The 12,475-nt window shown below is 62.1% G+C and overlaps 1 protein-coding gene and 1 long non-coding RNA gene across 2 annotated transcripts; one reads left to right on the top strand and one right to left on the bottom strand.

Annotated features, from left to right (window-relative positions):
* Positions 1 to 2,792: 2,792 nt before the first annotated feature.
* On the bottom strand, positions 2,793 to 5,821 carry LOC138844834 (uncharacterized). Its single transcript, XR_011381203.1, has 2 exons — positions 3,348 to 5,821; positions 2,793 to 2,908 (listed from the first exon to the last, which is right to left on the bottom strand). It is a non-coding gene; the product is annotated as an uncharacterized lncRNA (long non-coding RNA).
* Positions 5,822 to 9,665: 3,844 nt separating this feature from the next.
* ISLR (immunoglobulin superfamily containing leucine rich repeat) lies at positions 9,666 to 11,517 on the top strand. Its single transcript, XM_002723844.5, has one exon. The coding sequence runs from the start codon at positions 9,666 to 9,668 to the stop codon at positions 10,959 to 10,961; it is 1,296 nt and encodes a 431-aa protein (XP_002723890.3). The 3' UTR covers positions 10,962 to 11,517.
* The last annotated feature ends 958 nt before the right edge of the window (positions 11,518 to 12,475 follow it).

The raw sequence follows: 12,475 nt of genomic DNA, 5'->3' as shown, positions 1-12,475 counted from the left end.
GAGACAGGATCCTCCATCCACTGGTCCACTCCCTCAGATGCAGGCAACAGCCAAGGCTGGGCCAGGCGGAAGCCAGAAGTCAGGAGCTTCATCCGGGCCTCCCACGTGGCAGGGGCCCATGCCCCTGGGCCGTCCGCTGCTGCTATCCCGGATGGAGGGATCCGGATCAGAGGCAGAGCAGCCAGCCTCCCGCTGGTGCTAGGATAAGGGGTGCTGGAGACTAAGCAGCAGCTTTGCCCACGGTGCCAGCACACCAGCCCCCAAAGGGGGCTTCCGACAGCAGCTGGGAGGACCCTCTGCCTTCCAGAGCGAAGCCACGAGCCGAGCCGTGCCGTCTGCATCGCACCGCGCCCTGTGGTGGGCTGTGGCCGCAGAAGCACAGCCTCCCCACCTCAGCCCAGGAGTCTGCAGCTGGAGTGGAGTCTCCAGTTGTCTTCCCGAGGTCGGCGGGGAGCTGACGACCACCGATGAGCGGAACAGGGTTGGTATCTCATCCAAACGCGGCCCGGACTCGGCCGACCTGCCTGTGGGTGTCACCACGGTGCAAATGTAAATGCAGGAAACTGTCTTTTCTTTTCTTTTTTAAAGATTTTTTTATTTTTTTGAGACACAGAGTTAGAGAGAGAGAGAGAGGAAGAGACAGAGAAGTCTTCCATCTGCTGGTTCACTCCCTAAATGGTCAAAATGGCCAGGGCTGGGCCAGGCTGAAGCCAGGAGCCAGGAGCTTACTCCTGGTCTCCCACGTGGGTGCAGGAGCCCAAACACTTGGGCCATCTCCCACTGCTTTCCCAGGCATTATGAGATGTGCAGCAGCCAGGACTCCATCCGGCGCCCATGTGGGACGCTGGTGTCACAGGGGGTGGTTTTACTAGCTACACCACAGCGCCGGCCCCAAAAATAAGTTTTTAAAAATTTGATATTCTTGCTGTCCTTATACAAGGAGTCTTCAAAAAAGTTTAAGAAAATGTGTAGGATATGAAAACTATTCATGGATTTCAATTTTTTAAAAAGCCACTCAGACATTTCCCTTTTAATGACATTCTCCATGCACTCGCACCGAAAAGGAGAAATGTGGACACAGAGGGGACACTACAAATACACGAAGGCACCTTGACAGGACCAGAGCACCAGGGTGGTGCCAGCTACAGCCCCAGGGGAGGCGCCCGTCGGCCCCTGCTGTCATGCACCCTGGGTTTTCTGGCTGCCTTGGAAATAGAGATCGCAGGGGCCAGCTGCAGCCCAGCCCAGGCTCGCCGGGCATCAGGTGTGAGCACAGAGCGCACCACATGGCTGCCTCCCCCCGTAGCCACAGCCACAGCAAACGGCAGCTTTCATTGGGTGGGGCGGGGGACATGGCTGCTCCCACATGGGCTTCGGTTTGCAGCCGGCTCAGGGCTCTGCACAGACGCCGCTGGTGCTTTGTGCACACCACGTGCTCGAAATGTCAAGGTCACTCACATGCAGGTGGCAGTGGGCTGTTCTGGACACGGATGCAGGCTGGGGAGGTCCCTAGCAGCGCAGTGGGCGGGTCTTCTGCAGTTAGGGTGCGATGTGCCTTGCTCCTGGTTGGTCTGGGGTGGAGACGGATAGGGTAGTGGGGGAGGGACTTGCTTGTGTGCATCCTGTTTCCTGCTTCTGTCCCGGCTCACCCCCTCCTCCCGGGTTTTGCAGCTGAGTTGCTCTGGGTTCTTCTCGTGGTCTGGGGATGCCTCCCTTCCCAGTCCAGAGAGGAGACCCCGTGCAACGACTTCCTGCTCAAATACCTCATCTGTCTCTCCTGCCCTTCTCATTCTTCCTCCTCGTAATTTCATTTTTTAAAGATTTATTTATTTGAAAGGCTGAGTTACAGAGGGAGAGACAGAGAGATCTTCCATCTGCTGGTTCTCTCCCCAAATGGCCCCAACAGCCAGGGCTGAGCCAGGTGGAAGCCAGGAGCCAGGAGCTTCTTCCAGGTCTCCCACACAGGTGGCCGGGGGCCAAGCGCTTGGGCCATCTTCTACTGCTTTCCCAGGAGCAGAAGCAAGGAGCTGGATAGGAAGGGGAGGCCCTGGGATTTGAATTGGTGCTCCTGGAAGTGGGGTACGGTCATCACAGGCAGCGACTTGATCCACTGCACCGCAGCACCAGCCCCGCCTTTCACGTGTTAACACGTTATTTAGGTAGTATTTAGATACTGTTCTAAATCCTAGTTGCAGCACTTGCAGTTTTGTCAACACATTGACTTTAAATGCTAAAAAAAAAAAAAAAAAAAAAAAAAAAAACACACACACACACACAACAACAACACAGAGCAGAACTGCCCGCGAGAGCCCAGCTCACAGCCCGCTGAGCTGAGGGGTGGCCGAGGGCTGCGCTGCCGCCCCCCGACCCAGCGCCCGGCCTCTGGGGCCACTGGGAAGGGCTTCCCAGGGCCAGGAGTCCAGGGAGGCAGTGTTGTTCTGCTTTGTCAGTCGCACAAAGACTCGCCTCCTTCCATTTGCTTTCTATTTGGGGCTATTATATTTTTTTTAACAGCTTTTGATTTTCCTGGCGTTTCTAATTGCTTCCTTTATTCTTATTGTCAAAAGAATAATGAGCTTCACTAAATACTAAAAATAGCCGGCTCTGCGCACACCTCGCTGCCGGCGCCACCTGCATCCCGAGCTCCTCTCTCCTTACTTACTCTCCTCCCCGGCACGGGAGCAGAACGTCTTCTCTGCTATAGAATCCAGAGTGTGGCTGGGCGGCAGGGGGTGGGGCTGCCGGGGTGTGGTGCAGCTCGTTAATGAGCTCCTTGGAGAAAGCTTCAGGCTGGGGCTGGCGTGGTGGCGAAGCAGATTAAGCCTCCACCTGCAGTGCTGGCATCCCATATGGGCACGGGTTCAAGACCCGGCTGCTCCACTTCCGATCCAGTTCCTTGCGAATGCACCTGGGAAAGCAGCAGAGGACGGCCCAAGTGCTTGGGCCCCTGCACCCGCGTGGGTACAGGAGGGAGCTCCTGGCTTTTGCCTGGCCCAGCCCTGGCTGGTGCAGCCATTTGGGGAGTGAACCAGCAGATGGAAGATCTCTCGCTCGCTCGCTCACTCCCTATAACTCTTTCAAATAAGTAAATAAATCTTTTTTTAAAAAAATGTATTTGCAAAATAGAGAGGGGAAAAAAACCTCATCTGTTAAATGCCTGCAACCTCCCCCGAGGTGAGACTGAAGCCAGGTCTCCCTGTGGGTGGCAGGGACGCGGCTACGTGAGCCATGGCTGGGCTGCCTCCCAGGGTGGGTTAGCGGGAGTGGAGCTGTCAGCCAGCCGGGAACTCAGGCACCGCGGCGTGCGGTCTCATCCAATGCTCCAAAGACTGCCCCAGAATCCTCACCTTGAACTTGCTCCTCCCGGGGGTTAGGAAGGTGCCTTCGCCAGAAGAGAACGCTCAGATGGCTTGTGGAACGGGTGACTCATCCATGTTCAGGCAGAAGGTGCGTGGGCCTCCGCCACACCAGCGCAGCAGACATGGGGACAGAAACCCGGGCAGCTGTGGTTTCTGGGGCCGGTTAGGCAGGCAAGGGGAGGGTGGCATGTTGAGCCGCCCCATCCTCGTGGCTTTCTGGTCTACCATCTACACACTGCACTCAGAGAAAACCCAGGGAATGATTCAAGTTCTTGTCCCTGCTCTCCCTACACCCCTTACCCCACCGCGTGCTCTCCCCTCCCTTCCCTGAACTTCTGCCACTTGCTGCCCACCCCCACCCCGGGCCCCCGGGAGGCAGGACCACCTCCCCAGGCCGCCCGGCCACCTGGCGTCTCCTCCCTGTGCTGAGCTCAGCACAGCCGTGTCACCCTGCCTCCTTGCGGCCCCCGCCTTCCGCCTGGTGCCCCTGCCTGTGCCTCCCCCAGCCCCGTCTGTCTGCCCCCTTCATCAGCGCTGGGCTTGCGTGGAAACATCGGCCTGACCTGTTAATTAGAAGCAGGTGCCTGCCTTCTGCTGTCTTTCGGTCTTCAGGTTTCAGTCTCCCCTCCCCCTCCTCCGGTCCTCTTTTCTCTCTCTCTGCTGGGCCTCTTAGCCTGCTGCCCTCTGCATCCATTCCAAGTCCCCACAGGGCAGAGGGACAGTCACTGCTCTCCTGTTCCAGCCCCAGCACACACACATGCACACACCACTTCATGGCACCATGTCTGGCCATTCAAGCTGAACCCCGCCCACTGCCTGCTCACAGCAGCTCAGGATCCTGCCCCGGGGGCCCTGTTTCCAGTCTAGAACTTGAACCCAGATGCACATTCCTGTTCAAAGCACTCCGTGGCCAGCCTGGGGGCGGTGTTGCAGGTGTAGATCCCGGGGACCCGGGGATCAGGGCCAGGGGCAGGGGAGGATGGAGCTGAGAGCAAGACCAGGAGAGTGGATGGAGTGGAAGTGTGGATGGAGGGGGCCAGGGACCCTCGGGAAGGGGGGCGGAGGGCCTCCTGATGGAAGGCTGGGGGCCACTCATTCATTCATTCATTCATTCAGCAGGGATGCTTCCTGAGGGCTGTGTCCTTAGGAAATTTTGTCACCATGCAAATGTGACCCAGCCACCTCGGCAAGCAGAGGAAGGTAGGATGATCACTGGCCATGGCCCGATACAACCAAGAGACACTGTTAACAGGGGTCGTGGGAGGCCATGGCCACGTAGCATGGTGGTGATCACACAGTCAACTTTGAATAAGCACAAGGAGTATGCTCTAGCATAGTGCTAAGAGGGGCCGGTGTGGCGAATCGGTAAGAGGGGCCGGTGTGGCGCATCGGGCAAAGCCGCCGCTTGCGACGCCAGCATCCCATATGGGTGTCAGTTCAAATACCAGCTGCTCCACCTCTGATCCAGCTCCATGCTGATGCCCCCGGGAAAGCAGAGAAAGATGGCTCAAGGCTTGGGCCCCTGCACCCACGTGGGAGACCGAATGAAGCTTCTGGCTCCCGGCTTAGCCTGGCCCAGTCTTGTCCGTTGCAGCCATTTGGGGAGTGAACTAATAGATGGAAGGTCTCCCTTTCTCCCTCTCTCTGTAGCTCTGCCTTCCAAATAAATAAATAAATCTTAAAAAAAAAAAATCAGCCCCAAGGAATGAGCAGGTGACACCTGGGGCTGGACCCAGGGAGACAGGGCAGGGCAGAGGCGGGAGGGGTAGCCGGGGCATCCAGGGTGGGAGATCCTGGGTGTGTGGAGAGTGGGGAAGAGAAGCAGGGGGCACCTGGAGTGGGGTCAGCCGGGGTCTGAGGGTTCAGGCCCCGCCTCTGCCGCCCTCGGCAACAGCAGCCACGCAAGGAGCTCACCTGTGTCGTTGGCGGTGAACGTCGTTAGAACGAAAACGGAGCCGCCAGTGTCAGCCCTAACAAGAAACAAGCCGAACCCGGCTGTGGGGAGGAAGGGGTCCTGAGAGCAGTCACCGGAGACGCTGGCAGGCCCCGCCTCCAAACGGGACACCCCCACCGGTGTCGGCCCAGCTGAATTCGCAGTCGTCCACACCACACTTGTCCCCGTGCACATGTTGTCTGTGGGGACCCTCTTGCTAGCTAGCATGCAGGCACCACACACACACACACACACACACACGCACACACGCACACACACACACGGGAGATAAGAGCAGGCTCGCCATGCACACGACGACGGGTAGCAGTAATGACGCGGGAACACACACGTGCCCTTAGGCTCCCGGGATCCAGCGAGGCCACAGCCAAGGTCTCCCATACTCCACCAGAGCCCAGCCTGGAGGGGGCAGCCCCTCGGGAGTTCCCCGGGCTCACCTGCTGCACCTGCCCACGGGCCCGGGCCCTGGTGGGAAGCCCATGCGTGGTGGACAGGAAGGGACAGCCAGGAGCTGCCCCGGAGCTCACACCACAACTGCTCCTGGCCCCCGGGGGGGGGGGGCGGCCTGCAGGTCCCACTGAAGCAACTCCGCTGATGCCCCCTCGCCCTGCTGTCCCTCCTGATGGGGCCGTGGCCGACCTTGGGCAGAGTGGCCAGCAGGTGCAGGCTCATTTCTACCTGGGGCCCCTGTCCTTTCGCCCACCTTCAGTCCCCTGAGGGTTGTTAGGCAGCCTGGGGTTTGGCCACCACTGGGTCTTGGATGATAGGCAGGGACAGGGCCGTGGAGCCCCGCCCCCAGCACAGATGGTCACTTGCCCGCCGCCTTGCAGAATGTGGGTCTTTCTTTCCGGCTCTGTGTGTCTTTGCTCTAAGTACAGCGTGACTTTGGGCACGTCCTCCAGTCCCTACCTGTGCAGCGAGGCCGTGGAGCAGCCATCTTGGGGCACGGTCACTTCTGCACCTGAGGAGCACCTGCCGTGTCCACCCACCCAGTCAAGAGGTGCACGAGGGCCAAAAAGTGCACAGAAATGCTCGCTTTGGAAAAGTACGCAGAGATGTTGATTTTTTTAAAATATTTATTTTATTGGCCGGCGCCGCGGCTCACTAGGCTAATCCTCCACCTAGCAGCACCGGCACACCGGGTTCTAGTCCTGGTCGGGGCACCGGATTCTGTCCCGGTTGCCCCTCTTCCAGGCCAGCTCTCTGCTGTGGCCCAGGAGTGCAGTGGAGGATGGCCCAGGTGCTTGGGCCCTGCACCCCATGGGAGACCAGGAGAAGCACCTGCCTCCTGCCATCGGATCAGCGCGGTGCGCCAGCCGCAGCGGCCATTAGAGGGTGAACCAACAGCAAAGGAAGACCTTTCTCTCTGTCGTTCTCTCACTGTCCACTCTGCCTCTCAAAAAAAAAAAAAAAAAAAAAAAGATTTATTTTATTGGGTTCAGCACTGTCGCACAGTAGGTTAAGCATCTGCCTGTGGTGCTGGCCGGGCCGCTCCACTTCCCATCCAGCTCCCTGCTGCGGCCTGGGAACGCAGCAGAAGATGGCCCAGGTCCCACCCACATGGAAGACCTGGAAAAGGCTCCTGGTTCCTGGCTCCTGGCTCCCGGCTTCGGGTTGGCCCACCTCCTGCCCTTGTAGTCATTTGGGGACTGAGCCAGCAGACAGAAGACCTTGATCTCTTGCCTCTCCCTCTCTCCGTCACTCTGCCTCACTGGGAGGAACAGAGTGGGATAGGAGGGAAGAGCTGCACTCTGACCCTGGTCTGCTTGTGGGGAGAGGGCAGGGGTAGGGACTGTGAGCTCCTCAGAGCACCCCAGAGTGAGGCTGGGGGCACGGCCATCGGGCCATGGAGGGTCTGTGGATGGGCTGTGAGGAAGCACAGTGAAGTTCCTTCCACCGGGAAGCCCTCCTTGACTGCCACTGAGGTCACTGAGTTCCCCTCCAGTTTGTGGAGACGTCCAGTCTCTGGTTGAGGCCCCAAGTTCAGGACTTCTGCAGAAATTCTCTGGCAGTCGGGAAAGTCCAAGAGAAGACTGTGATGGGAGCTGGTGACAACGTTCTCAGTGCCAGGCGGCACCTGCAGGTGACACGCTGAAGGGGGCGGGGCCCGCCTGGGCCTCCCCAGAGGCTTCCAGCCCGCCCAGAGGGCAAATTGAGTCGGGAGCATTGGCCGGGGCAGCAGCTGGGGACGCAGGCTGCAAGGGGCTCCCCGGGCCCCCCACTTCTGCCTCTTTCCTAGCCCCAGTCCCAGCCCCTGCTTGGGGAGTCAAAGACCCTCTCCCTGGAGGCGTGCGCCCCACCACGCAGCTGGTGTTGGGACAGTGCAGCCCAGAGGGGGGCTTGGGAAGGCAGGGACACGCAGCACCAACGACACTGCAGGAGGCCACAGAGAGCACTAGGAGAGGGCCCTCAGCCTCGCCTGTGTGTGCCGGGGCGAGCCCAGGCATCTCGGCCGGGCACCCTGGAGCCCAGCAGGTCCCGACTGTGTGTGCAGGCTCAAGCAGCTGCCGCTGGCGCCTCCTCCCCCACCCTGCCGCACGCACGGCCACGCAAGGCTCTCGTGTGGCAGGATCCACGCCCTTACACAAACACCCGGTTTGGCTTCCCATAGAGTTGGCGCTGGGGACGTTTTCCTGTCCTGCCCTCGGCTTCTCCCTGAGACACACAGAGACACGGACCCGGACAGGCAAGGCCGTCACAGCCACTGGAACACACACAGACACACATACACGGCTGTCACACCCACGGAGACACACACCATTCTCACACTCACACACAACCAGACATGGCTGTCACACCCACGGAGACACACACCATTCTCACACTCACACACAACCAGACATGGCTGTCACACCCACAGGAACACACACACACCATTCTCACACTCACACACAGACACGGCTGTCACACCCACAGGAACACACAGACACACACGCCATTCTCACACTCACACACAGACACGGCTGTCACACCCACAGGAACACACAGACACACACACGCCATTCTCACACTCACACAACCTCACACACACAGGAACACACAGAAAGACCCAAACACACACACACACGCACCCACCACCCTCACACTTACAACAAATTCACACACACCCGGGCAGACATGGGCTGTCACACTCACACACATAAACACCACTCTCACACGCATACACACACAACCCATTCTCACAGAGTCGCACACACACCGACACGGAATGTCACACGCACACTCACACACGGACACACACACATGCCCTTTGTGGAGCTGGACCCGAACGAGCCCCCACCTCCCCGAGGTTCTGCCCCACCCCCGCAGGATCCGCCCCCCCCCAGGCCTCCTGGGCTCTGGGACCCCGTCCAGACAGTGCTGTGTCTTTAAGGAAGTCGAAGCTGCTAAAAGTGGGAGGGAGGGCCGGGGGAGGGAGGCCGAGAAAAACACAACCCCCAAATCTGGCGTCTCTTCCGTCCGTCCACTCCGGTGTCACCGGGGCCCTGGCTGCTGAGGCTGGAAGGAGGCAGGGTGTGGGCCGCCTGGACTGGGGGGCAGCCTGTGGTGCTGGGCGGGCTGAGTGACGGTGGAGCGGGGTCAGGGTTCAGACACCCTTCCCGCTCTGTCCAGTCCTCCCGTGGACGCCCTAGGCCATCCGGAGCCTGGGGTCAACTGCGTCTTTTGCTGTCGGTTGGTTCCATCTTGGAGGAGGGTGAGCCCGGCCGCCGGGGGACCAGGCGCGTGAAGGTGAGGGGGGAACAGTGGACCTCCGTGGGACCCAGGGGCGTGGGAGGCCACCTCGCTGGGTGCCAGGCAGGGGTGTCTGCTACTTCTCCATACCAGGCCTTGGAAAACCCGGCAGCTGGCCCAGCCCACGTCGGCAGAGGGGTCCTAGAGGGGCGTTCATTTAGGCAGCTGCCCCATGCTTTTGAAACGCAAGGGGCCTGGGTGTGATGGCTGGGGTCATGGCAGGAGGGGGCAGGTGGGACGAGGGGGGTGGAGTGCCCCGTACAAGGGGCCTTGTTGGGGCTGGGGCAGGGCGAGCCCGCCGGGCTGGGGAGGGGAGGGACCGTGGCCAGGATGTGGGAGGGCTGCAAAACAAATTTAAAGTCAGCCAGAGGAGGAGGAGGAGGAGGAGAAGGAGGAGGAGGAGGAGGGGGAGGAGCCTGGGACCTCTCCATCTTGTCTTCGCACTGCCTTGGCCGCGGGACCTGAGCAAGTCCGGGCCCTTCCCTGCGCCTCAGTTTCCCGTTTCTGCAGCACGGGGGGTGTCAGGCTTCAGCAGGGTGAAGCAGGGCCTCCGACGGGACGGGCTGGCGTGGGGTGGGGCCGGAGGCCTCCCGGGTGACCGCGGGGTCTCCGCAGCAGGTAGGATGCCGGAACTGCGTCTGCTCTGCTGGGCGGCTCTCCTGGGCATGGCGCGGGCCTGCCCCGAGCCCTGTGACTGCGGCGAGAAGTACGGCTTCCAGATCGCCGACTGCGCCTACCGGGACCTGGAGGCCGTGCCGCACGGCTTCCCAGCCAACGTGACCACCCTGAGCCTGTCGGCCAACCGGCTGCCGAGCCTGCCGGAGGGCGCCTTCCGGGAGGTGCCCCTGCTGCAGTCGCTGTGGCTGGCGCACAATGAGATCCGCAGGGTGGCCGCCGGCGCCCTGGCCTCCCTGGGCCAGCTCAAGAGCCTGGACCTCAGCCACAACCTCCTGTCCGACTTTGCCTGGAGCGACCTGCACGCGCTCGGGGCCCTGCAGCTGCTCAAGTTGGACAGCAACGAGCTGACCGCCATCCCCCGCGACGCCTTCCACAGCCTCCGCGCCCTGCGCTCGCTGCAGCTCAACCACAACCGGCTGCACACGCTGGCCGAGGGCACCTTCGCCCCCCTCACCGCGCTGTCCCACCTGCAGATCAACGACAACCCCTTCGACTGCACCTGCGGCATCGTGTGGCTCAAGGCGTGGGCCCTGGCCACGGCCGTGTCCATCCCGGAACAGGACAATGTCGCCTGCTCCTCGCCCCACGTGCTCAAGGGCACGCCACTCAGCCGCCTGCCACCACTGCCTTGCTCGGCACCCTCGGCACAGCTCAGCTACCAGCCGAGCCAGGACGGCACAGAGCTGCGGCCCGGCTTCGTGCTGGCGCTCCACTGTGACACGGACGGGCAGCCGGCCCCCCAGCTGCACTGGCACATTCAGACATCTGGAGGTACCATGGAGATCGCCAGTCCCAACGTGGGCCCGGATGGGCGCGCTCTGGCTGCCAGTGGCCAGCCCCGCTTCCGGGCCTTTGCCAACGGCAGCCTGCTCATCCCCGGCTTCGGCAAGCCGGACGAGGGCACCTACAGCTGCCTGGCCACCAACGAGCTGGGCAGCGCCCAGAGCTCCGTGAACGTGGCCCTGGCCGCACCGGGGGAGGGAGGCGAGGACGCACTGGGGCGCAGGTTCCACAGCAAGGCCGCCGAGAGCAGGGGCTGCTACACCGTGGACAACGAGGTGCAGCCGTCGGGGCCCGAGGACAGCGTGGTCATCATCTACCTCAGCCGCCCCGGCAGCCCCGAGGCTGCCGTGGTAGGGGAAGCCGTCCCTGGGCCGCGGCCCCCAGGCCTGCTGCTGCTGGGCCAGAGCCCCCTCCTCCTCCTCCTCTTCCTCCTCCTCCTCTTCCTCGATGCCTTCTAGCCCCTACAACGCCCCTGGGGTTGGGGGTGCCTTCATATCCTCCTACCTCCCTGTCCAGCATCTTCTGGCCCCCTGCTGCCACCCCACCCCGTTTCTAGACCTGCACAGGACAGACTTGGACCCCAGAACTCAGTGACTGTGGGGCCACTGCTGCAGGCGGTGTCGTTGGGGGGTTGCCCTGCCCCTCCCCACCCCCACCTGGGCCTGGGTGCCGGAACTGCAGGAGCCTTGGCTGAGCAGCCGGTGGGGAGGCAGCCGCAAGTAGACGGCAGGGGCAAGGGCAGGACAGAATGTGGGGACGGTGAGGCGGCGCTGGGGCCCCCGTGACCCATGCCGGCTCCTCTGACAACTCAGGCTGGGGGCTCCTTCTGTCCCTGCCTCCGACAGGTCCCAAGCACCTCTCCCTCCTCTGCTCTCGCTCCTCCTCCCTCAGCTGCACCCCCCCCCCCCCCCAGTCCTGGAACACCTGCCTCTCCAAGTGCACACCTGTAGCCTGCTCCTGGGAAGCCGGCTGGCCGGGGGGGCTGCAGAGCAATAAACAGCATGGCCGATGCTCCCTCGCGTCTGCCTGGAGCTGTGTCTGCTGCTAGGAGCCACTGGCAGGACTGGCACGCGGGGTGGCAGGGGCGGCACGGCCAGCCCGCCTGCCTACTCGGGCCCACGCAGCCCCCGCCGGGAGCTTCCTGACGCCAGCCGCAGAGGCTCACCGGCGCTGGTGACCGGAGCAGGGCTTTCAGCCAGCTGCGGCTCGGCCTCAGGCATTTGGGAAATGGGGAGGGGTGGGGGAGCAGAGGGGCCTGGGCTGCAGCATCTCTGGCCCCGCCCAGTCCTGGGGGAGGTGTTAGGAATGAACAGGAGGTGAGAGCCAAGGCGAGGAGGAGATGGGGCCCTCGGAAGAGGGAGAGGGGAGAGACGGAGGATGCCTGGAGAGGCCAGGAGGGAAAGCCGCTCCCGCAGGAAGTTGCCGGGGGTGGGGGTCTCCCAGGACGGGGAGCTCCCGCGTGGGGTCAGAGCCCCCGACTGAGCTGGGTGACAGCTCCTTCCTCCCTCCCAGTTGCAACACTGAGGGACCATGGCAGAGGCGCCACCCCCTGCCTGGAGCCCCCAGGACTGCTGAGCTCAGCAGAGTGGAGGCTGGAGGACCATGGGGCCTGGCCAGCCGCCAGCCCCCGCCCCGCCTTCTGGCGCACACACAGCGCCTCCACCTCCGCCTCCTCCTCCCCGGCCCCGGCAGCTCCTGGAAGACTCCAGTCTGCAAGGGGCAGCAAGGCCCTGCACTGGGCCGCCTTGGGTGAGGCTCCAAGGCCTGACCACTGTTCTAACTGGACTTGGACTGTCTCCGGCCCTGGTCCCAGGGAGTGGGCGTGGCTTCCGGGAGAAGGGCCGCAGCTGTGCTGCTCTGATGTCTCTGCTGCCCTGGCCTGTGGCTCACAGGCCCCTCTGGGGCTGCCCACCCCTCCCTGACCCTTCTTGGAGCCACTCATCTCCAGCACCAGCCTCTGCACCTTCACGGC

The sequence above is a fragment of the Oryctolagus cuniculus genome, chromosome 12 (genome assembly GCF_964237555.1).
Source record: "Oryctolagus cuniculus chromosome 12, mOryCun1.1, whole genome shotgun sequence".
Lineage (NCBI taxonomy): Eukaryota > Metazoa > Chordata > Mammalia > Lagomorpha > Leporidae > Oryctolagus > Oryctolagus cuniculus.
This window is presented reverse-complemented; position numbering and strand designations above follow the sequence as displayed.